Consider the following 27,366-nt stretch of genomic DNA (forward strand, 5'->3'; position numbering starts at 1 on the left):
CCAAGTCATTGCTCAACAGCAATGACAATGACAAACATTTAGGCTCTTTCTACCTCTCTGCTTGGCTAAATTTAGTGTTTTGATTTTTATCTTCATTGCTTGTCAGCATGAGTTAGCTACTGCTTCTTGAGGAATTAGTCCATTTTATAAGCAAAATAAAGAGGAAAAACCAAAAGGACAAAAGCTTTGCTTTTGCTTTAGCTTGTCCAAGCTAAGTTTAAGAAGTTTTATTAAGAAATAATAATTTCATTGGTAAAACTGAAATACATGTTCACCTCAAACCAGTCAATGGCAAAACCGCATGAGAATGCCATTTCTGATACAGACCAATCACATTCCCTGAAGCTAGGATAAAATGTTGCTCTACTTGAACTCAGGAATTCTCCATTGCTCCCTGAATAAACGTGGATCCTGTGCACAGAAAATAAGATGTTGGAGAATTAACATTGGGTAGGCATTAAAGTATGTCTGTCGTAACATCTAACAGTTTCTCAGCATCTAGTCTTTCCTGCCTAGAATGTCTTCTCTTCTTCCTTCATCTGTTTACACAAGTCTTTATGTCCTTAAGTCTTATGTCCTTAAATCCAAACTTAGGGTACCTTTTATTAACCCTTTGATACCATCCTTTGCCCACAGGCTTGCCCTCTTTCCAAGTATTGTTGCTAATAACTATTATAGAGTGCATTTCTCTTCTGAGTGTGATCACTTGCTGCATTATGTTATTCTTTCCATCTCCCAAACCAGAATGTAAGCTCTTTGAGAGTATGACTCATATCTCATGTCATCTAGCCTAGTACTTGATGCTCAATCAGCCAACACTCATTGTTTACTGCGAGCTGATTATCTCATTACTTATGTTCTCTATAACTCCTTCTGCTTAGTGACATATCTTTGACATTTACCCTAAACCATAATCCATTGACCCTCTTTTATGACTTAATTTTATTGATCTCTCTATTTCTAAATTCTAATTAACTATTCTCACATAGAAAATCTGTTCTGCCTCACTCCCGACTATCCTGGTGATTTCTTAGAAACTACCATCTCCACCAGGGCTTTGCGATTCTATGCCATTCTGGTTATCCTCCTTGGTTTCTGGTGGTTTCTTTTCACCTTATTCCTCTCTTCCTTTTACTCTCATCTCCTGACAGTTCATATTTAAACCTCCTTTACTCCTCAACCTTTTTATTTGGAGAAAAGAGGTATTTGTGACAGAACTTTTTGAGGCTATTTAGTTAATTGAGGTAAGTATGTCTGAATTTTGAGGGAGGAGGGAAAGTGAAACAATAGATATTAGAGAGATTTCAAAGACTGACTCAACATGATAGGAACAGTTAGAAATGCTTCAAATATTTCATGCTGTAAAACAAGAAATGTGATGGTACCACTGGAAGAAATGGGAAAATTGGAATAAATAGTGTATTTGAACTTAAGATGATAGGTTTAGTGTTGGAAACTTTGAGCTTCAAATGACATCAATGCAATAAATACAGATACAGAAATTAGCATGACTACTTTCATTGATGTGGGGAATCATCTAAATCAAAACAGATCTGCTCAATCTCTCCTAAACAGATTAACCTTTTTTTTTTAAGATTTTTTTTTTTTTTATTCATGAGAGACACAGAGAGAGAGAGAGGCAGAGACACAAGCAGAGGGAGAAGCAGTTCCCCACCGGAAGCCTGATGCAAGACTCGATCCCAGGACCTGAGCCAAAGGCAGATGCTCAACCACTGTGCCCAGTTGCCCTCAGATTAATCTTTTTAAAATTTCACTTAAATGAAGTCCTAATTATGAGCCAGAAACCTTCAGTGACTCCACTATACATTGCATAAAGACCAAATCCATGAAGCTGTTTCAGAGCCCTGATGCCCTTGTTGTATCCAAATTAATTGCCTATTCTCCCCGAGTGAATATATTTTTACAGTGAGATCAGTTTATTTTTACCTCTGTGCTTTTACTCTGCCACCTCTCCTCTCCCAAGTTAGTGACTTTGCTCCTGCTTCTCCCACAGAGGATTCCGGGAAATCATCTTTAATGAAGAAAAAAATCTTTTTTTCTGATATTCAGGAGCCAATAAAACATTTTCTCTGCTTTCAGTAGCTTTGACTCCCCGATGAATATACAAAAAAATGAATCATATGTACTATGGGTTCTTTCAGCAACTATTCTTCTCATGTCTTTCTTGTAGTTTGTTAGGGGTTTTGCTATTGCTGCCATGGTGCTAGTCTCTTGAGCTGCCCTCACTTTTTTAAAGTTATGCAGCTTGTGAAATTTGAAGATGAAAAGAACTTGTTTGAAATCACTTAGCTGACTAGGGACTTGTACATCCTTACATGATCCTAGTTTTGTTTTTAAAATAGAGCAACTCCATCTGGACACCAGCCTTTGGAGGGACTTTATGCAGGTGGCAGGCCACTTAACATGGTGGAGACTTCCTTTTAATTGTGTTCAGGTTGAGTGGCTCCCACAAAGTAGGTAATCTAGACTGATTTCTTTTCTCTATTGTAAATTAATTTCATACTAATATTTTGTCTTTCTTCTGAAGATTGTTGATTGGAAAAAGCAGTTTTGATTTTTAAGAATCTGATCCATTTGATCTTAATGTATTTTCTTTCCCCATAGAGCAGAGATATTTGAAAATGTTTTACATTAATGGTTTTTTATCTAGACTAATTCCTTGTAAAAGAGCAAACTGTCTGCATGCTAAAACAAATGTGCATTTGAATGCACAATTGATTAACCAATTTTCAAATAATTAACTTTTTAGATTTTGCATGTGCATTTGTTGCTCATTTGACCATATAATAATTAATTAGCCTTAATTATAATGGATTGCACCTTCAAATCTGCATGCATATTCTAATAGAATGACAGCATTTTTTAACCACTTTTTTATATTTTAGTCAAACAGACAAGCACTCACAAGCAAAGGAAGAGAATTTTAAAAGTGGGGGACATTTTACATCTGTGGTAGTTGACATTTTGATTAATGAAGTGTTACAGTTGTTTTTAATGTATTTATTTGGTGGTGCATTCAGCAAAATTAATCCTGATAGATGAAATGTGTTTAAAGTACTGCTCACAAAATGAATGGTGTCTCCAAGCTAATAGAGTTATAAATGAACAGAAAAAAATGAAGAAGACTTTAAAAATGAGTCAAGTGAAAATAAATGCCAGATTAAAAAACAATTTGCTGTGTGTGTCTAGAGAGCCAAAGGGAACTCGAGTGCAAAGAATTTGACTTATGGACTAAGCGAGCAGTTGAAATATTTAAATATCAGCCTAATGCTATTCAGTTATAATGGTAGAAAGGCTGCACAGGTTGGGCTTCTTACCTTCACCTGTGGTATGCAGAGCTGAAAGGCAAAAATCAAAATCATGTCCTGAGGGATATATTAAGAATTGAACAGGAAAGTACAACCATGTGTTCAGTCACTTGGGACGCCATGGTGTAGCTTGAAAATCAGGGAAAACAAGAATCAGAAATAGTGAGAGGGCTCACCCAACCAAAAAAGCAGTGGGGATGAGTACTGCAAACTGAGACCCCCCCCACCCCAGGATCATTTGCCCATATTGCTTTTTGGTTTCAAAAGCAAAATAGGCCCATTTAAAATGATAAGAATGGGATGGCTTGGTGGCTCAGTCAACTGATTGTCTGCCTTCAGCTCAAGTCATGATCTCAGAGTCCTGGGATCAAACCTTGCCTTGAGCCCCACATTGGCCCTGCAATGGGCCCTGCATTAAGCTCCCCACTCAGCAGGAAGTCTGCTTCTCCCTGTCCCACTGCCTCTCCTCCCTACTTGTGCTCACTCTCTCTCTCAAATATACAAATATATATTATATAAATGTATAAATAAAATCTTTTAAAATAATAAAATAAAATACTAAGAATAGAACAAAAAGTTATCTATAAAAATTCTCCATAAAAGAGAGTTCCTATTTTATGAATGACAGCTTGAGTCTATATAAGCAGTTCTCCAAAGATTTTTCAGAATACATAAATAGCTGAGTTTTTACTCTTGGGAAAGGTCAAATAGGTGTATATGCTCTGTACAGAATAGAGTAGGGCAGGACGCCTGGGTGGCTCAGTGGTTTAGTGCCTGCCTTTGGCTCAGGGCATGATCCTGGAGTCCCCGAATCGACTCCCACATCAGGCTCCCTGCATGGAGCCTGCTTCTCCCTTTGCTTGTGTCTCTGCCTCTCTGTGTGTGTGTGTTTCTCATGAATAAATAAATAAAATCTTTTTTAAAAATTCCTCACAAAAAACAAAAGAATATTAAAAAAAAAAAAAAAGAATAGAGTAGGGCTTCAGAGAGAGCCACATGGGTGCCAACTCTAGATTTATCACTCGTTAACTATTTGGTCCCAAGCAAGTTAAAAAATCTCTCTATGTCTTGGTTTTATCATCTGAAATAAAGATGAATAATATTTGTTTTCTTTATCTTTAATCTCATAAGAATTGAAGATGTATGAGGACAGCCATTTTGATGATGTTATTCACTGATCTAGCCCATGTGCTTGAAAAGTATTGAGCACTTAGTAGGTGCTTAATAAATATTTAACAAGTGAATGGATATATAAGGCATTTTTCAGACTTTCTGGCACTTAAACATTCAATAAATAAATGGTAAACAAAAGATAATTTGGTAGCACCTCTATATCTAGGTATAATGGAGTGGCTAGAGCAGACTCCCCCTTCAGCTGAAAGAAACGAAGAATCCCGTGTCCTTGTCTATCCAGAATTTTTTAAATGAATTTGTCCACAGAAATCTTTTTTCACATCATGACACTCCTTCATTTATTCAAATATTTATAGAATATCTATGTACACTAAACACTATTTTCATGCCTACAAAGACATAAACCAGTCCCTGTCCTCCAGGAGTTTATATTTTTGTATGATGAAATCAGAAAGTAAAGACTAACTAAATATGTGATTTCAGGTAGTAATAAGCACCATGAAGAAAAATTAAGCAGGATATGGAGATAAACAATGACCACTGAGCCTGGATTATATGTGGTATAGGAATCCACAGAATATACTTGGGGAAGCTCTGCCTTAGAATTTATACCCATGTGCAAGCCAAGGTGAAAAAGATCTGTAAAAAGGAGAAGGCTTAAGAAAATCCTCAACACTTTTCTCTTCATTCCCACTGATGTGTGCTTTCTACAAAGATACTTAGTCCTTGAGCTTTAAAGGCCAGTGCTATTGGTAGAGATCACTGGCCAGATATGAGGGAAGGCAGTGTCATGGGACGCATCCAAGAGACTCTGATTTAGAGCCCCTCATATTGTACTTTGTGAATAGTCCTTACTTAATGCACCCCTTAGGCAATTTTCCCTTCTTATAAAATTGGGAAAAGGTAATATTTACACATTTTGTTGAACTTAAAAATCTCAGCTATTCAGGGGCACCTGGTGGCTTAGTTGGTTGAGTGTCCAACTCTTGGTTTCAGCTCAGGTCCTGATCCCAGGGTCATGGGATCAAGCCCTGCATCAGGCTCCATACTCAGCGGGGAGTCTGCTTGAGATTCTCTCCCTCTCATTCTTTCCCTCTGCTCCTCCCCCAGTCTCTCTCTCTCTCTCAAATTTATAAATAAATCTTTTTTAAAAAAATCTCAGCCGTTCAACTTACCCTACAACAATTCTCATTAGTAGATAACTGACTGGCATAATTTTTCTTTCTTCTAGACATAGAAATTGAATTGCCAGCTTCCATCTTGTTCCTCAGATGATGAAGTGGGCCAATCCAGGCCTTCTCTTATTCACTACTTCACAACACCTGTGAGATATCTTACTGTCTGTGCAGCCTTGTGTTAGGAACTAGGTATGCAAAAATGAATTTGAAGCAGAGGAACTTACTAGCACATTGATGCTAGTGAGATGGTTAGACAAATGGTTAGGTACTTTCCCTTGTGTTTCCCAGCCTGTCTTAAGAAATAAGTAAAAGCTTCACAAAGAAGGGATATAACTCATTGGTTTCTCACTTTCCAAAGCCACAGAGAACACAGTAAATAGAGGTAGATGCCTAAGATGTACTTTGTCTTCATTCATGAAGTCTTTTAAATATTTAGGGTAATGATCAATACAACTATCTTTTGCCAATCAATAAAAATAAGATATCACAAACACAGAACTTCTTCCCATTTTTTTCATTAGGGAGGATCTACTCAGTAGCAGAACTTCTCAACGCTCACCAGCCTAAAAGTAGATATTCAGAGCTGCTTAGGGCAGAGAAGTTCTAATCCTCCACCTGAAGTCATATGACTCATCTGAAGCAGAAGTGGGAAGAAACAGTGAGGCCAGGAATCTGAAATTATGAGCAGCAAAGAAAGTCATAATGATTGTACTGATGAGTCATTTGCCATCTGCTTCTCATTCAGAAAAGATAAGTCAAGGTACAGATAACCAAGAGTAAAGTGTTACCAAGAAAAAGCAAAATGGACTGTTTTTCTGGAATGATAGAAGGAAAGATGAAGTACATAAGAAGCTGTCACAAGGGGACCAATGTATTCAGAACCCCTCTGAGCAGGCTGGGCAGATACAAGCTTTGTGAAACCTAACACCTGCAGTAAATGATAGAGAAAAGGAAAGGAGGCCTATACTAGAGAACTAGAAGCCAAAAGACTCAGTAGGTGAGTTCCAGTTCACCAATTCATTCTTCCAGTCCCACTTGCTGCCTCAATTTGCGATACCAGAGGCAGGAAAAGGCCCTCATGAGGCCCCACTCTGATGAGGGAAGAGAAGCTGACAACACACATAAGGTATCTTTTTATGGCTTCACTGATTCAGCTCTCTGATGATCCACTGTGGCTACCTTTTTATCCAGAAAAAAAAGAACTATTCTATGGAAATGTTCTATGTTTAGTGGAACTTCTCATTCTGTTGCTTTTGGTTTATATTGCTATTTTAGAACCTATCACACCACATTATGTGGCTTTGTATTTGTCTCTCTAACAGATGGTAAACTGTTTGAGAGCAGGAGCAATAGCTTATTTATTTGTTTCTTTAGTGCCCAGCAAAGTTCTTGCACCAGAATAGGCATTGAAAACATCTTAGTAAATTGAAGTTGACTGGGCTTCCCCCTTATATTTCACTGGTGGCTTGTCATCCTATATAAATATATTATAGGACTTTGGTTACAATTCCTGTACAGAATCCTATGAAGTTCCATTGAGATTTTAGCTGCTCTACTAAAAAACTTAGCTAAAGGAGGGCAGTGGATTGCTATTCATTGAACATATAAATTTTTATTGAGCATCTATTATATGCTACGTACAATTCTTGGGCTTGGGATACATTAGTAAACTATGATTCTTGCTCTTGTGGAGCCTACATTCAAATGGGAGGAAGAAAGAGAAAATACATGTAATAAGTAAACATGCTAGTATGTTCAATGATGCATGCCATAGAAAAGAGAAAAAGTAGAGTAAGAAATATCAGTAGTACCAGGATATAGTGTTGAGGGTTGGTCAGTTTAAAACACTCAACAAACTAATCAGAGTGTGCCTCATTAAGAAGATAAAATTTGACCAGACTAGAAGGAGGTGGTGGAGTTTGTCAAGTGGTTATTTGAGTAAAAATGTATCACATTTTTTTCCCAGCTGCATAGAGGACTTTGAGCCAATGCTGCTTTGAGACTCAGAAGATGTGGTAAGTTTGCCAAATGGCCATAACACTTGCTTTTGGCTCACATGGTAAATCCAGTGAGTAAAGTTTTAGTCATTTTGTTACTGGTGTGTGACATGGGAGACTGAGAACAGGAACAGAGAAAGGAGAAGCACAGAACTCAAGAATGGGGTGGGGTTGGGAAAGAGAAGGAGTTCTACTCTGAGATCAGGGAAGGTTCTGGAAACCTTGTGGGTAGTATGAAGTCAAAAAGTTTGTTATTTCCTTAATGTTCTTCCCTGTAATGAGTTTAAATTCTCTATATTTGGCATTTTGAACTCACAGAGCTTCTGTGCTGCTACTAAGACTTCTTTTTAACTGGCTTTGTCCCTTCATTCTATATTTCTGTGGCAACCAAAAGAGAGCAATCAAAACTATAATTTCTGGCCCAGAAAAGGGAATTCTAGTTTTGTTCTTTTAATCCTTGCTCTATACTAGTCTTATCTCATTATATCTCTCTGTTCCTTGGGGCTTTTTCAACATAGCTAATTAAAACACAGTTGAAAATTTATTCATTCTATTAAATATGTTTATTAGGTGATTGAGAGGTTTCAGGTCCTGTCTACATATAAAGGACACAAAGATGAGGAAGATGCAATTCTATTCCTAGTGAGAAGCCATTCTCAATAACTTGTTGGCATATTACTAGACCAGAACATAATGACCTCAAGTCACAGAAAAACAGAATGTTTGTCCTATTCTAGAAGTAATCCAGTCAAAAATAATACACATTTTTTGTCAATGTATCCTAAAGGAGTGAAACTTAAGAACTAATTCATGGTCTTTTTTTTTTTTTTTTTTTTTTCCTAATTCATGGTCTTACCAATGATTAACTACTGTCATTGTCTTTCCCATAAAACTCTGAAACCCTAGCAACATTCAGCCACTCCTCCTAGTTCCTGTTAGTAAGTCTGTGTTTGACTGAAAGGGCTTTTTTTTTTTTTTTTTTAATTTATTTTTTATTGGTGTTCAATTTACTAACATACAGAATAACCCCCAGTGCCCGTCACCCATTCACTCCCACCCCCCGCCCTCCTCCTGAAAGGGCTTAATCACTTGCATTTACCACCTATTCACTTCACCACAAAAAGAGAAGAGGATGGAAGCTTCCCAAAAGTCAATTAGGAAGAATTGGAAACAGTGAAGTGAGGTGAAGCCGAGTCAGGGACAGAGGACAACCTATAAGCACAGAGAGTAGTGGCAGCCAGGTTGTCCATGACCACAGACCTCTTGGAGTGGCTCATTCCGACAGCGTTCTATGTTCACTGTTGATTCTACAGTGAGATCTGCCCATTTGGGGCTGGTAGTGTGACTTACGTAAGCTGGAGCTCAGTTGTCAGAGAAATACAAGTTTGCTTCAGCCTTATAGGTCTTAAGTAAAGAATACCCCGAAATTCAAACAGCACAATATGTCAACCACATGCACGTGATGTTTGGCATCATACAGAATGTTTTTGCATTGATGAACAGGTGGCTGCTAACTTGAAAAGGGATTTCTCTTCTGCAGTGGGAATTATAGATGGGGAGAAGAGGAGGAGAAAATAAGCCTATCCTTCACAGACTGCTCCCTTTGCTTTACTCTTTCAGGAGACTCATCATTCTCCAGAGGATTCTATTTCACCTTTGTTTAATTGCTGGGCCTCTCCTGTTTCCATACCCAGATGAAGTATTCTTGGAATTTAAGGTGTCACTTTAGTAGCCTAGCCACAAGTTCCATGCTCTTTCCTCTGCTCCACTCTTGCTCTTGAATAATACTTCTCCTTTGATACTAATTTCAGTGTCCTGGTCGAAGCCCCAGAGAAAATACGGAGTCCTCTGCCCCTGCATATCTTTACAGAAGAAGGTAAGACAGTAAGAAGGCCAGCAAAGCAGTAAAATGACAGGCCCATTGTTTGAGCCCAGCACTGGGACTTCCCCTTTTGTATAAGCTGAGTCACATTTTTCCTGTTGTCAACTTGAAGCCTGTCCGTTGATGGACGATAGGGCTATCTTGCTGATGTATAAAGCCGGGCAGACAGGTTTCCTTGTATTTGTTTGCCTTACCTTGGACCTTTACCAATTAGAAGCCGTCCACTGGCCAAAGGAGATAAGACACAGTTTCTTAAAGCTCAGATACTCGACAGAATGAACTAATTTCTGACAATTTTCTTCTGTTAAAATGCTATCCGAGGTTCCTGCCTTGTGCAATCTTACTGATTTTGACACAGGTCTTTTGGGATGTATATGGGCATTTTATTCTTGATATCTGTTCAGTTGACACATGCTTTAAAACCACAGATATCTTTGATTGGCTGGCAAATTGTGAAAACAGGAAGTCAAAGGATGGAATCAACTGTGAAACAACCATAACAAGTGAAGCTTTCTGCTTAAGTGCCAAGATGGGAATGCTGTTATGAGAAACAAACAAAAAAATGAAATGATAATATCAGAACAATTCCAACAGGAAGAGTGAACATCCAGAATGCTCCAATTATCATATTTTCAGGGCCTTATAACCACCAAAACGGATTATAGATCTTAATCCACAATATTGCTGCTAGGCATGATAAAATCTCCAAAATTAGGAGAGGGGTGTCATGACATTTATTGGCTAGGAAATATTTGGGATAATATTTTTTTTTTGTCTCTCAATCACCATCTGATTGAGCTTAAAAGAGAAGAAAAAACTTGCTGTGTGCATTTAATCCCTTCATTTATTCAGCAAATAGCTGTTAAGAGCTCACTGTAGGACAGGTTCTATCGTGAACATCAGGGTTGTGAAGGTCATAGCATATTGCATTCTTGCCTATACCCCTTTGCACATTACACCAAGACTTTTCTTATAATTCTTCAAGGTTGCCAAATATCAGTCCTCCTGTGATATCATTCTTCCATGGTGAATTCTCAAAACAAAGGTTATTTATCAGCAGTTGAAAGAATAAAAAATATCCTCACGTCAGTTGATCTGAGGAACACAGGTAAATATTAGAATGAAATGAAGGATTTTTAGACAAATACTGTAATTTCTACTTCACTAGTATGTAATGAGTTTATGAAATTTACTACTTTAAACATTTTAGAAATGTAAACAGATATAAAAAACTGGGATAATTTTTGAGGCAGGAACACTGTTGGCAGTAGAACAGGGAAAGGGCAGAGACTGGATAACATCGTAAATCCTGTTCATCCATCTTTTGAGAATTTCTGTATGAAATATTCTATATAAACGATGTCATGTGCCATCCATTCAGATAACTGACTTTTTAAAAGTATGATCAATATCTCTCAAGGTCTAACTCTGCCAGAAAAAAATTTTAAATATTACAATGAGACATTTTAATATCATCTTGTTGGAGGGAGAATAAAGAATTAATCATGAGGACTTAGCACAATTGATTGTTAGTTAGAAGATTAGGTCACAATGCATATATTAATCTGTTATTTAACCTTCAAACATCATTTTAAGAGACTGTTTCAGGAGGGATACTTTGGGGGCAGTTGGATATTCATTTTGGCCAGCCAAAAATCAAATTCTAGGAATTGAAAATCAAAACTGGAATGAACTAAATCTACTCTAACTCTCCCATCTTACTGAAAAGGAAACTGAGGCACAAACAAATTAAGTGACTTCTGCAGGTCACAGCAGTTTTAAAGGGAAGAAGCCAAGCCAGATACAGGTAACCTAGATACCAGAGCTTTTTTCATGTTGCTGTGCTGATGGAGATAAAATAAAACAGCATTCTGGGATTATTCAGTTATCTTCTATTCCATATTGTGAAATGATCACATTTGGGGACAAAGTCAAGCACTAACTGGAAAGAAACTGCACTGACTTTAGCTCAGAATCTACCTTAAGAGGTGTTAACTCATAGCTCTGTCACATCCATGGATCATTCCAGAGCTGTTTACCAACCCTAGACTAACAAAACAGTCTCTTTTTGTTGTTATTGTTTAATAGGTAAATGAAAAGTGAAGAAAAACCCTAAATATAAAGGCTCTCCCAAAGAGAAATCCAGAGGAAATAGCAATAATAATGTAAAATATTCAACTCTATAATTTCCAAGACTTAGATTTTACTGCATAGTCAAATAACACTATTATTCATTTCACAGCTATAGATCAATTTGCTCATGTGTGAAACCTATGAAATAACAACCATTTTCTCTTCAGATGAGTGATCCTGGTTTGAGTTACCCATACAATTTGATAAAAATACATTATTCCAGATGGACTCCAGTTGTTGGGCAGATGGAAATGTTTAAGTTAAGAACTAACTTTATTATCATAAATTAGGTGGTCAGAGAGAAAGGCATAAGAATATAACTGTAACCCAAATGATTTGTAAGTTCTTCTGAATTCAGGAGAAAAAAACTGTAGAAAGGAAGAAATGTATACGTTTATGAAATTTGACATATTTAAGTTTTTAAAAATGTCTACTTTTACACTCAAATATTTATCCATAAGTTTTAGCTCTGCTAAGTCAGTTTCCATTTTTGCACAGTAAGCCAACTCAGCTATAAATCAAGCTCAGGTGTTTCCAGCTCTCCAGTTGATTGCAGAGTACCTCCCTGCCTCCCCCATCCCCTCCCCGTAGGCAAAGGTGCAAGTGAAGGGAGTATTACTGGTGTGACTTTGTCCAGTGACATGGGGGTCTGGGCTACCTGCCCATGCAGCTTACTTATGCTCTGTTATTACTTATGACATTTCTGGATACACAGTTCTAATGATAGACTGCTGCTGGGCCAATCCATAATTATGGCTTGGCGAGCCCAACAGAAATTAGCTCATCATGGGCAACTCAATTGGCATCCTATGGTCAAGATTTCCACCTCTGATAGGACCCAATACCACTACAGGAGCTATTTTTCAAAAAGCATGTCATTTTCCACTGCAGATGGCATCAGGTTGCTGAGGATGGTATAGTGTTGCTTGCCCAAAGGCCTGCCTTAACTTTCTCCTCCTAGAGGTTGCTATAAACTCCAAACCATACCTTTTCTCAACCCTGACACTTCCAACACCACAGAGTCTGATGCCTCAAATAGTCCAAGTACCTAGACCTCACTGCAGCCTAAACCTATTGCAGAGCCCTTTCCAGCACAGATGTCCACTCAAAGCTGGCAGCCTTCTATATAACCAAGTCTGTGGACTCCTAGCTATAGAAGGTGTTGCCTCTAGAACTTAAGGAGATCTACCAGGTGCAATGATTCCTTTCTTGCCATGGAGATGTAAGATGCTGCAACTTAACTTTGGCACAGAAGGACATATTGTACCATGTTTCTTTCTGGCCACTGGATATCCGTAAACCTCACAGAAGTGCAGGTCCCTAAATTTTATCACCCATATTCAGGGGTTGCCAACTCTTACTGTACAGGAGCAGACTATTTTTGTAAATTTTAAATATTCAGGAAGGTCTGCAGAGACAAACTCTTTTGGCAGGACCTATCTAGATGTCTCCATCCCATATTTCAAGATCCCAGGTTTTCCCAATCAGGGCCCAGAAAAGACAAGTCTTGGCTGAGCATCCAAATATCTCTGGAGCGTTTAGAACTGTATCAAGTTCTGATTCTGCTCTTCAGCTGTTCGTGACTCCATGGCAGGAGAAAAGGACTTGATAAAATAACAAAGAGGCTCTCTAGCTCACACTCTTGGGTAACCTAGATACCAGAGCTTATCTGTTTATAGTCTTCAGCTTCTCATTATCCTACTTCAGTACATCAGTGTGTAGTTTAGTAATTGCTAGCCAATCCTGCTGTCCTTGCACACTCATCCCCATATCTCTCAAATGGGGAATCATCCACCTATAAGGGTGTTGTCCATTGAGATGTTTCTGTAAGCCACAGTAGTAAAATGTTCAGCAACTGGACTGCCATCTTTGGCCAGGGATTCCCTGTGACTTACAGATGAAGTCCTCCTTGCCTGCTGGGCAGTGAGTGAGCTAAACCCCAAACCTATCTTACCACCTGATTCATCAGAACACTTTTGGTATCAATTCAATACCTGAACAGTATCAATTCAGGTCAACCCAGAAGCAGACACCAAGACAGGATTACACATGCAAGATGTTGACTGGGAGAAACTCCTGTGAGTGATAAAGAGGTATGGGGCAAGGAGAGCCCAGACTGCAGTGAGGAACTGACACCTGTAAAAAGAGAAACAGATAGTTCATAATCCTGGATCAGATGATCTTTAAGTCTGTAACTCTCCTATATCCGTTTCTTTTGCTCACAAAGGTGTTACAAGAACTGAGGGTAGATGTACATGGAAAGGCCTGGCTCAGAATCCACATAGTAAGGGTCCTTAACAATTCAATGTATATGTTCATTTCAAAAAACAAAAACAAACAACAACAAATAAAAAGGAGAATAATAAGCAGAGCCCCTAAGTGTCCCTCAAAAAAATACGGTGCACCTGATTCCACGTGCAGACAGGTAGACTTGGAGGCTGCCTCTGCATTCACAACCCCTATTCCTGATTCAAAGCATTGTTTAGCACTTTATATTTTAAATAGCACTAGAAAGAAAACAGGATACACTTATCTTACAGACATGACCTTAAAAGGTATTCCATTTTATAATCATTATTACTAACTAAAATGCACCTCTCCTATTATTGTTTAATCAGAAGAAGAAAAACATCCTACTGGCTTGTAACATATATTAAGTGCTGATTTATGCCGGGTATTACTTTAGTCCCTTCATGGATCTTTTCTTACTTCATCCTTACAATAGCACTCTGGAATAGGAATTATTATCCACTTTGTAAGTGAAAATTGAGGCTTATTGAAGTTAAGTAACTTGTCTATGGTAACTCAGTTAATTACCAGAAATGATCAATAATAGACTCCAGAGCCTTGTATGTTTCATTAAAAAAAAAAGTATCTGCAAAGTAGACCTTATGTAAGAATTACCGAAAATTTTTAGTTTAAGTACTTTTATTTCCAAGGTCTGAAGGAATATTTTCCTACATTATATATTTAAGAATCTGTACTGGTTTCTGTCCCCACTCCAGTTAATATCACATTGTTTTAAGTAGTTAGTTGTTCATAGATCTATTTCTCTCACTTAAATTATAAACTCCTTGAGGACAGCTATCATGTCTAATGCATCTCATCCCTAACCAAGTAGAATAAGGCCTGAATAATGTGTGTGCTTAATTTGTTGAGCCAAAAAGGAAATCTCAGCAACTCAGTTTATTTTTCTATTTCTCCCATTACTCTGATATAACATGTTAGAATATTAGGAAATCACGTCCTCTTTTGATTTTGTGGGACCCACATCCTAATGGAAGGGCCTTCTCAAAAGCCTTAAAATTCTTCTCTTCATTGAGAATCCAAAGTCACTTAGCTTTTTTCTTGGCTAAAAAATACATATGGGTGATGGGAATCAATAGAATTCCCAAGCCCGGAATTCATCCTGAGTTCCTCCAACCTGTGGAGAGATGACTAGTCAGAAGCATAAAAGTAAAGAACACCTGTGGTGTGGGGACCAGCTTAGGATAGGCAACTTCAGAAAACAGGGCCTTGGCAGTGGCTTTCTGAGTTCACCTCATGGTGAAGAGCACAGGCTTTAGAAACAGAGCACCCTGAGTCTGAATCCTGTCTTTGACATTGAGCCGTGTGACCTTGGACAAGTTGCTAAGCCTCTCTAACCACAGTTTCCTTGTGTGTAAAACAGAGATAATAATAGTGTTGCCGTGAGAATGAAAAGGAAGAGCAAATGTAAAGCACTTAGCACATGGGCAGCACATGATAAACACTCATTAAATAGGAATTTATACTCATTAATACTTTCACTATGCATGCAACTAGCAGCTTCATGTGTCTGAGCCGAATGATAACAACATTTGAACTCACGATTTTAATAGGTCTTTGCATTGCCACAGCACCTTTCATCTCAAAGGACCAAAGCCCTGGCAAATATTAATTCTTGTCTATTTTATTTATGTGAGTAAAGGCAGGAGCACATACAATAGCCTAGTTATTAAAAAGAACTGTAGTATAGAAAGCTAACTCCACATGCACAAAGTAAAACCAAGAAAACCCTTAGCAGTATCTAGGTCTCTCAACTTCTGGGATTCCTCTTTAATTGGATCAGGTTATTTGTTTCCAGTGGCTAAATATTATTTATTGGCAGTGTAAGTCAAGGCTGCTGATATATTACCCTTTCGGGGAGTGTTTGTTTTTTGAAAACTGCTCTCAAATTTTCTAAATGTGAATTTAAAAGTCTGTCAGTCTATGTGCCGATAACACAAAACAGATTGTAAATGTAACGGGATGCAATCAAGTCAAACAAATCCAACGAGAGTGCCAGAAGGCTTAATATTAGGACTGCTCCTGTTCGCAGGCTTTTGCTAATGACGGAACAATTGTTTGTGCTGATTTGTAGCTGGCATTGATATGCAGACAGTAACACTTTCATCTAAAATCCAGCTCCAAATTTTTTTAATGCTGTCAATGAATATGCTGTGTCTGCAAAGAGCAACTCCGAAGAACCTTTCTCAATAATAAGAAACAGGAAGATGCAAGCATCGTCTTTAATTCTAAATCCAGGGTTTCAGTTGAAATATACAATGATTTTTCTCTTTGTCATTGTCTTATCATCTACTGGGATGTTTGTGTCCAAACAACTTGTATGAATTAACAACTAAACACGGTTTTAAAATATTGGACTGGGTCAATGTGGGCGGGAGGCGGGCGCTCAACTGCAGGAGGATATTGCAAGATTCCAAACTCATCTAGCATTTGCTTCAGAAAATAAAAAAATGTAAATGTGCTCTGACTGCAGTTCACATTTACTGTGGGGATGAGGCTTTTTTTTTTTTTTTTTTTTTTTTATCAAACAGCACCTGCCTCTCTATTCAGAGATGTCTGCGTGCAAGGATAAGTGCAAACAACAAAGGCTTCATCTGTGGCAGCGGCTGCATCATTTTCTTGGAACTTGCCATTATGTTTTAGGTCAGAGATTGAGGTTTGGTTCAGGGAATGGAGCTTTTAATATCAGGTGAATGGATTTTTATATAAGAGGTTGGGAAGCTTTGCGTCTTAGAAGAAAAATGGTGCTTTAAAAATAGTCACATTTCTTTTGTACTGTAATTATCAGTGCATGACGAATCATTTTTTATTCTGTTCTGTGTGGGCAAAAGGAAATATCCCCTACCCATCTCTGTGGGCTGGCCATTTTAAGGAGTCAAAATGTTCCCATATTTAATCAGTTCCTTGGGAATATGTAATTTACCTAGAAGATTGATCCCAAAACATCACTTTTAAGGGAAGATGAATAAATAGCACAGATTCATCAGTTTGTCCGGGAAGTTACTGTCACATGTGTTCACCATTTAAGCAAGTAGTACTGAATAAATTGGTGATCTGTCCATAATTCCTCCTGCAAAAAAAGGCTCACATTATATAAAAGATCAAATGATAGAAATAGGAATAATCAACCTTGTTAAAAATAGAAAGAATGATTTAAAAAAAAAAATAGGAGGGAGTAGAACAATAGCCTGAGTTGAGCCCAGCTCTGACCTTGACAGTAAGAGCCCAGGCAAATCATTTCATGTCTCTGTGCTTCCGTTTCCCCATCTATAAAATGGAACTAGTGAAACGTTCCCTTCCAGGCCTCTTGTAAGCAGGAAATAGGGACATGTTTGTGAAAGCTTTGTAAATGGTAAAACATTTTAAGAGCATCAAGAAGGAAAAAAGGAGAAAGCAGAAAAATAACGGCAATAATAGTAACAATTGTAACAATCCTAATATTATTAAAAATGACAATGAGTATTACTATTATTATTGAAAGTAGTGAAACTTATCCAGAAATGATGAAAATTGGTAGATGGTGCAGCTCAGACTATGTTCTTCTTCTCTGGACTGTAGGAAAAAGAGACATACAGGCCCTGTAGTCTCATATAAAAAAAATAAAATCTATTCTGACTGAGTAGACTTTAGACACATTAATACACATTCTTTGAAAGAAACTCTGCAGGTTTTAAATTAAGTCACATCGCTCTGAGAGCCTTTTTCAAAAGCAAAGTATAGGCTGATAGAGGATCCTCTTTTTTGAAGAGCTTGAAGGATTTCAAATGACCTTTGCCCACAGGACATGGGTGTCATGCTAACTTGCCAAGGTCAGGTTTCCCCCTCAGTAGGTCAGTTGCCCACATGTTTTATAGCCTAAGTGAAGTCTCCAGGCAAGCATTCATCATCACATCTCTGCTTCAAAATTCACAGCTTTGTATTGTTACAGCAACTCAAGGTTTTTAAACAGTAAAAAAAAGTTGCAGGAATTATGGATGGAAAACTACTGCATATTTTTGCTTCTGAAACCAAAACCCCAAGAAAATAAATACACTTTTAGCACTCGATGCAAGAGATAGGCAGCTTCCTATACTTGCTCTCAGGGTGATAAGTTGTGTGGTGAGAAGGTAAGGCAGCTGGTGGCCGCTATGTAAAGTCTGTGAACACTATGGTTCCTCTAGTCAGAGGCAGGAGAAAGAAGTGACTAGCATATACAGGTTGCCAATCTTTTCCCCTTCCTTGGTGGTGGTATGCTGTGACTGCTTAGATAAACTGAAACTCCATCTCCTGGGCTACTTCTAGGTACAAGAGATTTGGGAGGTGAAATAACGCAGCAGCCATTATGCTCAGATCGTGTTTGCTCAAGGCAGAGAGATCGTGTTGTCAACAGACAAAAAAGGTTCCAGTTTGTCAGACTCTCCCTGTCCTATGTTCAGCTCCCTGATTGCCTGCTCTGCTGGCAAATAGCAAAACCAGGCTACCATCTGACCATTTATAGTGAACTGACTAAGGCATTGGCCACAAGGAATCAACAATCTTACACAGACTTCTCTCCCAATCCCATTTCCGGTTCCACTCTAGCAGCTGGATGGGATGGGCTTCCCTCAAGATCGAACTTGTTTACCCACTCAAGAGCTGATTTAAGTCCAGTTCACACATCAACAAGTCATTTGAAGATATTTGGTATAAAGAGACTGCATGGGCTCCCAAGTCCTACAATTATATGTAGTCAACCTGAGTCTTTTTCAAGCTATGTGACCTTACTCCTCTTAGGCCTCTACTTCTATCTTCAGGAGAAATGGTAAGAAATCCAGCCTTTATCCTGTATGAAGAAAACAAAAATTCTCCTGTGAGAATTCTTATTCATAAGCTAGTCTTCATGTAGATTGGGGATTCATGTACTCTACCTGCATAAACCATAAAAATCTCAAACTGAGCACTTAGTTTAGCGGCCTGTGCTTGTAAGTGTCTTCAAGGCATCTGGAAAGAGCAAATTCAGAAACTTTCCAAAGGAAAGCACCTTAAAACCAGGACACAAAGTTTTCCCAAATAAAATTCCAAGAAACATGAGCTCAGAAAATTTAAAAAAAAAAAAAATCACAAAACATCTACGGAATTAATCTGTCATTAGCAAGAGTGAGCAGAAACAATGAACAGCATCTGACTTGCAAAGATGGCAAATAACGAATTTTAAAACAAGTATTTATAGATTTCCTACTTTGTGCCAAACTATTTTTGGTGCTTCAGATCAGGCACATCAATGAGTAAAATTAAATTTCTGCCATTTTGGTGAGATTTAATATTTGCATTTATAATGTAAAGAGTGAAAGGTTTTTAAAGAAATACAAGAGGAAAAAAAAAGAAATACAAGAGGATGTCACAATTACCAGGCAGATCTGATAAACAAATAGAACTTGAAGAAAAAAACCAATAATGGTGGTTAAAATGAGAAACTCACTGGACAGATTAAGCCACAGGATAGCAACTGAATGGAGAACTTGACTTTTATCCAGAATACAATACAATGAGACAAAGGGACAGAGAATATGAACAAGAGATGATAGAGCATGAAGGATAAAGAAGCTCTAACATATTTCCAGTCATTGTTTCAGAAAGAGAAAATGAGGGAGAGGTGCCTCATTCTGAAAAATAATGGCTGAGACTTCTTCCAGAGTGAAAGACAGCGATCCTCACACTCAAGAAGCCCAACAAGTCAAAAGATGGAATGAAATTTCAACTTCTAGTAAGTCGCCAAAAACAGTGAGGTGAGTGAGGAATCCAGCAAGCAAAATTTGAGGGAAAATTTAGGGATGTGCAAGTGCTGAGTTGACCCTTGAAGAAATCTGGCAGTGAGTATCTCTTTCAATTTTGTGTCCTGGATGCCTCACTTGCCCTACCCCTGTCCTCGCCCTTACAAACAATAATCTGCTTTTGTGACCTTATATTTGGAGTTATCTAATTGAATATTTAAAACAATAAATTGAGTTATTTTAATGAAATTTATATATTGGCTTTTTAATCTGCTATATTGTGATCTAATTTACATTCAATATCATGCACCTGTTGTAAATGTATAGTTCATTGCATTTGACGGTATAACTACTTCCACAACCAAGATACAGGACATTTCCATCATCCAAAAAGTACTGTGCTAACCCTTGCCTTTATCCACACCTACTCTTCTTGGTCCTAGAAAACCACTGATCTGCTTTCTGTTATTATAGTTTAGATTTGACTTCTCACAATTTTATGTAAATGGAACGATAGAGTATTTCCATTTTCTTTTTGAATAACAAGAAAAATATCTAAGGCAGCACTGTTTAAACATGTTGCCTTATAGGTATGGTTATCTTGATTTGCAATAAGTAAAAAAGTGAAATCGGATATATTTGTCTCTGCACATATTTCTCCTTTTATAGTAGTTTTGGAAGTACTAAAGATTTCGGTGTGCTCTGTAAAAATTGTGATTAGGGCAGCCTGGGTAGCTCAGCGGTTTAGCACCGCCTTCAGCCCAGGGCCTGATTCTGGAGACCCAGGATCTAGTCCCACGTTGGGTCCCCTGCATGGAGCCTGCTTCTCCCTCTGCCTGTGTCTCTGCCTGCCTCTCTCTCTTTCCCTCTTTCTCTCTCATGAATAAATAAATAAAATATCAAAAAATAAAAAATAAATAAAAATTGTGATTAAATTGATCTCCAACTTAAGAATCTTGTACAGGACATCTCAGAGCAAATTAGAGAATTGCTATCATTTTTATACCCATAATTAACTTATAATTAACTTCAGTGTTCATTTTGCTTTCATTTTTATCAAAAGTCCCATCATGGTATAAATTAAATTTAAAGGGTACTTAAAAATGAAACAGACATTTAACTCTCAAGTAATCAAAATCAACACAACGGCTACAGGTATCCAACTGGGTGAGCAAATCACAAATATAAGCCTTTTATATCAATGATTGGTGTGCATGGCCACTCAAACACGCTCCAAGACCCTCAAAGCATCAGTTCTGAAAAAAAAAAAAAATCGCATCATCATTTAGAGATTTTTTTAAAACAGAAATTAGAGATCGACTTAATTGTTTAGACATTTCCATTTTTTAATAGAGTTGTATTACATTTGAAAATCTTTTATAAACTTACCAAGTAAATAAAGAATTTTTCAAGCATGCAGAGACTTCAAAGAGGGTGACTGGCAAAAGAGACAAATTTATTTGCTGACATGCAATAATTAGTGACCCATGAGTGGCCTATAAATGTTCATTCTCCCTTCTCATGCTGTGATTTGAAAATCCTCAAAGGTTTGTGAAAGTGTCATAGAAGAGTCATCATTAAAAATGGTAATGACATCTGTTTTGGGTTCTGGCTTGTGCATTGACAGACTTCTTATTCCTTATAATTTTCTCATTTCCTATTTTAGGCCAGCATCATGTTATTTCTACTCCAACCTGTCTGGCTGGTCTATCTCCGATTCTTTATGAGATCCCTCTCTCTTCTCCATGGACACAACAGGACTAAACCCTCTGCTTTCCCCCTCTCTCCCACTTCATACTTGCTTTTCTTTGCTTAATCTACTATACTGACCCTGGGCTTGTTTTCCCACCCGTACTTCATGTTACAGGCTGCATCTCTCTGGATCCTTATCAGCTTGTTTCATTTAGTTCAACCAAAAGAAGGGAGAGGGAGGCATGGACACTGATAGCATAAAGGACTTGAGCAGCCAAGGTATCTCTCTCCCTCTCTCTCTCTGCCTTGGACACAATCTCTGATGTCTTGATTGCAGCTGGATGGTTCAAAACGGCTTCATATGCACATCTGAAAATTTCTTTTGGCTGTTTGCTGGGTTCTCCTCCATGTGACTTCTTACCTTTCAGTAGACTAGACAGGGTCTCTTCACAGCATTGTGATCTGAAGGTTTCAAGAGGGCAAGACTTGAAGTACAAGACCTCTTCAGGCCCAAAGATTCCAGAATTTACACAATGTTACATCTACCACCTTCCATTGGTCAAAGCAAGTCACAAGGCCTAGCCCTTCTTCAAAGGGATAGAAAAATAGACTTTGCTTCTTGGTAGAAGGAGCAGTAATATACCATTGCAAACAGCCTGGACACAAGGATATGTTCACTAGAAGCCATTATTGTAACAATGCACTTCACTCAGTCCTGCGCTGCAGAAACACCACCTCCATCCTAGCCGTAGTTTAGGACCCTAGCCATATCCTGTTCCCAAACTCCGCATTGCAGCCTATTTGTCTCCTCAGCAACTTCATAACCTGTTTAATCTGTTCTTTGCAATAGATTGCTCTTGGTTTCCCTGTTCCTGACTCGACCAGAAATGCACATCTACTTTCTTTCTTTCAAATCTATATGAATAACTGAAATCTGAGTCCAAATTTAATCTCTCACCCTAAATCCAATTCTAAATTTCCATATTTCCATCTAGATTTTCCTTTTACCACCCACACCCAGCATATCCATAACTTAAATTGTAATCTGATCCTCTAGACAAGGACTCTTATCCTCGTCTCAACACTCCAAACTCAAGGTCAAATAATTATAGCCAGTGGGCCAAACCTGCCACCACTAGGTTTACTGGAACACAACCATGCTCAATTACTTTTATACTGTCCTGGCTGCTGCTTTCATGCTACAACAGAATGGAATAGTTGCAACAGAAACCATGTGACCTGCAAAGTTAAAAATCTTTATTATCCAGCTTTTGAGAAAATACGGAAAATTCAGAAAATTTGCCAACTCTTTTCTAAACCTCTGATACCTTTTACTTTTTCATATACAACTGATGTAAATTCTCATGTAAACTGATCATTGCAAAATACAATTTTAATTCAGTCACCTACTAACAATTCTACAGTGACTTTTATTTTATTTATTTATTTATTTTTTTACAGTGACTTTTAATATCTGATCTGTATCATAACTACAAACTCTACACCCTTTCACCAAATTACCTCAATTTACCCAACAAAATTTAATTTGCACCTTTCCCAAACCATCTTCTCCAATCTAGTGCATTTTCTCTTACTGGATTTCAGAGTCTAGGAATATAGGAATCCTGTCTTATGCACTAGAAATACAGGAATTAAGTCTTATGCTTATTCTTGTACTCTGGAACCAAGTGCAATGTCTGGCATGTGGCAACCAGGGAGTGCGTGTTAAATGAATGTTCCCCCTGAATACTACTGATTTTATTTCTACTTTTTTTTTAAAAGATTTATTTATTTATTTATTTATTTATTTATTTATTTATTTATGAAACAGAGACAGAAAGTAGAGAGAGGGGCAGAGAGAGAGAAAGTCCTTTAAGCAGGCTCCGTGCTCAGTGGGGCTTGATCTTAGGACACTGAGATCATGACCTGAGCTGAAACCAAGAGTCAAACACTCAACCAACTGAGCCACCCAGGCACCTCTTATTTCTACTTTGGTTATTTTTATATTTATATATATTTCTATCTAGGACGCCCTCTCCATTCTTTCCTATCTATCCAAACTATGTTTTCTAGTCCTAGCTTCTCTCAAAACTGTCCTAATCTTAATGATCTCTTCTTTTATTCAAGTTCTGTAACACTAAAAATCCAAACCATGGGTTTTAATGATGACTCCCCCATGATACTTTCACAAACCTTTGAGGATTTTCAAATCCTCAAAGGGGAAGGAAAAATTAACAGTTAGAGGCCACTCATGGGGGATCCCTGGGTGGCTCAGTAGTTTAGCGCCTGCCTTTGGCCCGGGGTCTGATCCTGGAGTCCCAGGATCGGGTCCCACGTCGGGCTCCCTGCATGGAGCCTGCTTCTCCCTCTGCCTGTGTCTTTGCCTCTCTCTCTCTCTCTCTCTCTCTCTCTCTGTGTCTCTCATGAATAAATAAATAAAATCTTAAGAAAAGAGGCCACTCATGGGTCATCCTCCCACTGCCTCCTTGCACAAGTGGATATAGAATTACCCACAATACTGATTCTTGAGACAATAAGAACATGCCATATGTATAAATATGAACATTTTGTGACATCCTTTCACATACTTCACAGTTACCCTTTGAAATATTTCTTACTAGCCTTGATTTGGGATTTGTCCAAAATTACAAGGCTAGTAATTATTAAGAGCCAAAATGATGATTCAATTTCTAAACATACAAGTTCGAAGTCCAGGACTCTAAATTTATAATGCTTTCCAGGAAATGTCAGATGAGTTGTGTATTATAAAATTTGGTTCTAATTTTTTTTTTTTTTTTTTGTAAATTGAGAGTTACAATTATTCAAACAGAAAAAGAAGAGTTGTGGAAAAGAAATAGAAAACACTTATTCATAGGTTATTACTCAGAAGAGAAAAGTTCACTTAAGCCATCTAAAAATTACAACCTATCCTTGCAATGTTTGTGAACAAAATCCTGAGGATTGCACAGACATCCCTGGAAGCCAACTCTTACACTGTGTGGTTTCAAGTCTTACATTTAAGTCTTTAATCCACTTTGAAGTGTTTCTTTGTTTCCTTTTGGTTTTGTTTTGCATATGGTACAGGAAAGTGGCCCAGTTTCCAGTTGCATTCTTTTGCAGTTAGCTTCTCAGTTTTCTTAGCACCATTTATTGAAGACTCTCTTTTCCCCACTGGACATCCTTGCCTCCTTTGTCATAGATTAATTGACCATATAAGTGTGGGTTTACTTCTGGACTCTCTCTCCTGTTCCCTTAATTTTCTTGTCTCTTTTTTTGTGCCAGTACCATATTATTTTGATTACTTTAGCTTTGCAGTGTAATTTGAAATCTGGAATTGTGATACCTTTAACTTTGTTCTTACTTCTCAAGATTACTTTGGCTATTCAGAGTCTTTGCTGTTTCCATAAAAAAGTGTAGAATTATTTGCTCTAGTTCTGTAAACAATATTGTTATTTTAATAGAGATTGCAACCATAAAACCCCTAGGAGAAAACATAAGCAGTAATCTCTTAAACATCAGTCTAAGCAATATTTTTCTGGATCTATCTCCTCAGTCAAGGGAAACAAAAGCAAAAGTAAACATTTAGGACTACATAAGACTAAACACATTTTCCACAGTGAAAAAAAAAAACATCAATAAGATAAAAAGGCAACCTTTTTCTAGGAGATATTTTATAGGAGATGATATCTGCAAATGACATACCTGATAATATATAAAGAACTCATGCAACCCAACACCAATAAAATAATCTGATTAAAAAGTGGGCAGAGGATCTGAATAGACATTTTTCCAAGGAAAAACACAGATGACAAATAGACACATGTAAAGATGCTCAATATCACTAATTATCAGAGAAATGAACATCAAAACCACAACAATATATTACCTCATAATAGAATGGCTAGTATCAAAAAAAAAAAAAAATGACAAGTGTTGGTGAGGATATAGAGAAAAGGGAACTCTCATGCACCTTTGGTAAGAATGCAAACTAGAAAAGCCACTATGGAAAACCGTATGGAAGTTCCTTAAAAAAATTAAAAGTAGAACTACCATATGACCCAGTAATTCCACTTTTGGGTATTTAGATAAAAAAATTGAAGCACTAATTCAAAAAGATATATGAATCCTTATGTTTATTGCAGCATTATTTATAATAGCCAAGATATGGAAGCAACCTATGCATCCATCAATGAACAAATGGATAAAGTTATATATCTCATATTTAATGGAATATTACTCAGCCACAAAAAAAGGATGAAATCTTACCATTTGCAAGAACATGGATTGACCTAGAGGGTATTATGGTAAATGAAATAAGTCAGAAAAAGAAAAATACCATATGATTCACTTGTATGTGGGATCTAAAAAAATTTTTTTCAATGAAGAAGGAGACCCACAAATATAGCAAACAAACTGGTGATTGCCAGAGGTGAGGGATGAAGGGGTGAGAGGATGGGTAAAATGGGTGAAAGGGAGTAGAAGGTACAGACTTCCAGTTATCGAATACATAAGTCATAGAGATGAAAGGTACAGCATAGGAAATATATTCAATGGTTTTGTAATAACATTGTATGGTGACAAATGGTTGCTACTTTCATGGTGAGTATAGCATATTGTATGGAGTTATCAAATCACTATGTTGTATACCTGAAACCAATGTAACATTGTTATGTCAACTATACTTCAACAATAACAGCAAAAAAAGGAAGTTGGCAAATGATACAAATAAAAACTTTTTTTTTTTTTTTAGTTTTCCTGCACATCACTGGATATAGACAGACATTGATAAAAAAAGAAGAGAATCAGAAGGTAATAATAATCACAATAGTAATTCATAATGATTGATAAAAGGACATTAATTTAGTATTTACTCTGTTCCAAGCTATGCTTTCTAAGCATTTAACATTTTTTCGGTAGTGTGCTAAAGCCAGCCAGTACCAGCTTGCAAAAGCTAATTATTCACATGTCTTTCCAACTTTGAATTCAGTAACCTCAGATTGGTACCTTGAAATTAGACAGGGGGAATATCTAAACCATGGAAATCAGCAGATACTACAAATCAGGACTTCTTACCCAGGGGAGCCAGTCATTCAACCTCAACACATCACAGGTCTTAAGCCAGACTTTTACAAGGCAGAAGAGTCACTATTGGTTTCTTAATGTAGAATTCTGCATTATTTCATCGATAGGAAACCTATGCTTGAATAGAGAAAAGTGAAGGAAAAATAGTGAAGATTGCAAAAGTAAGGAAAGACTTGACTACAGCACAACTAGTCTGTGACAGCTGAAGGCTCTGGAAGTCTTTGCTTCCATTACCTTCCCTCTGCCACAGGAGCTTCTGGAAAAAGACTGTAGCATACTCTTCCACTGACCATGCAATCTCTATCATTCCTGACTTCTGCACAAAACAGAATTATGAACAGTTCAATCACTTCACCTTAGCTTTTTGAGAGTCACTATTTCTAATGAGACAACAACATCCTTCCCATCTATAAGTAGGCACTTTGTAGACACAGACAATCAGCTACTAAACCATAACCTTGGGTATGTTCAAAGGGATACACGAGTGCTGATGCAGTAAGGAAAAGGGTAGGCCAAGGGGAAGAGAGCCAGAATAAGAAACGAAATTAAGAATGGCACCTCAGGTAGGGTGAGTTCTGTAAGAACTGAGTTTCCACTTTATTAATAGGTTCCCTTGGTGATTTGAAATGATAATATGGTGTCTTTGTTTGTCACTCCTCCTTCCTTCCCTAATAATTCTCAGTATATCCCTGAGAGTAATCTGTGCCAGTGCACAAAGGGAAAATTATGACAAGTTCCTTCTGTCATATCTTCACAAAAGGATAAAATGTCTACATTTCTAGGGCTCCAAAGCAAAAGGTAATTTCTAATTCAAGCTTATGCTTCCCTTAAGGGGAGAGCTGTCCAGTGAATTAGATAATTTTTAAAATTTGCTAGCAGAAATACAAATCCAAAAACTTGAAG

The 27,366-nt window shown here is 37.5% G+C and overlaps 1 protein-coding gene and 1 long non-coding RNA gene across 4 annotated transcripts in view; one reads left to right on the forward strand and one right to left on the reverse strand.

Annotated features, from left to right (window-relative positions):
• Positions 1-27,366, forward strand: part of LOC144303802 (uncharacterized) — a 113,220-nt gene that overhangs the window by 82,308 nt on the left and 3,546 nt on the right. For all 3 annotated transcript variants that reach the window (XR_013370773.1, XM_077882187.1, XM_077882188.1), the window contains 3 exons: positions 7,608-7,656; positions 9,450-9,514; positions 26,132-26,190. Coding sequence is in view for 2 of the 3 variants with exons in the window: in XM_077882187.1 (XP_077738313.1) it covers positions 7,652-7,656; positions 9,450-9,514; positions 26,132-26,190 (129 nt within the window). In the remaining variant the exon portion in view is untranslated. The remainder of the gene's footprint in view (positions 1-7,607; positions 7,657-9,449; positions 9,515-26,131; positions 26,191-27,366) is intronic.
• The window catches only part of LOC144303806 (uncharacterized), an 81,118-nt gene that overhangs the window by 6,291 nt on the left and 47,461 nt on the right, over positions 1-27,366 (reverse strand). The window lies entirely within an intron of this gene.

Source organism: Canis aureus, chromosome 33, assembly GCF_053574225.1.
Source record: "Canis aureus isolate CA01 chromosome 33, VMU_Caureus_v.1.0, whole genome shotgun sequence".
Classification (NCBI taxonomy): Eukaryota; Metazoa; Chordata; class Mammalia; order Carnivora; family Canidae; genus Canis; species Canis aureus.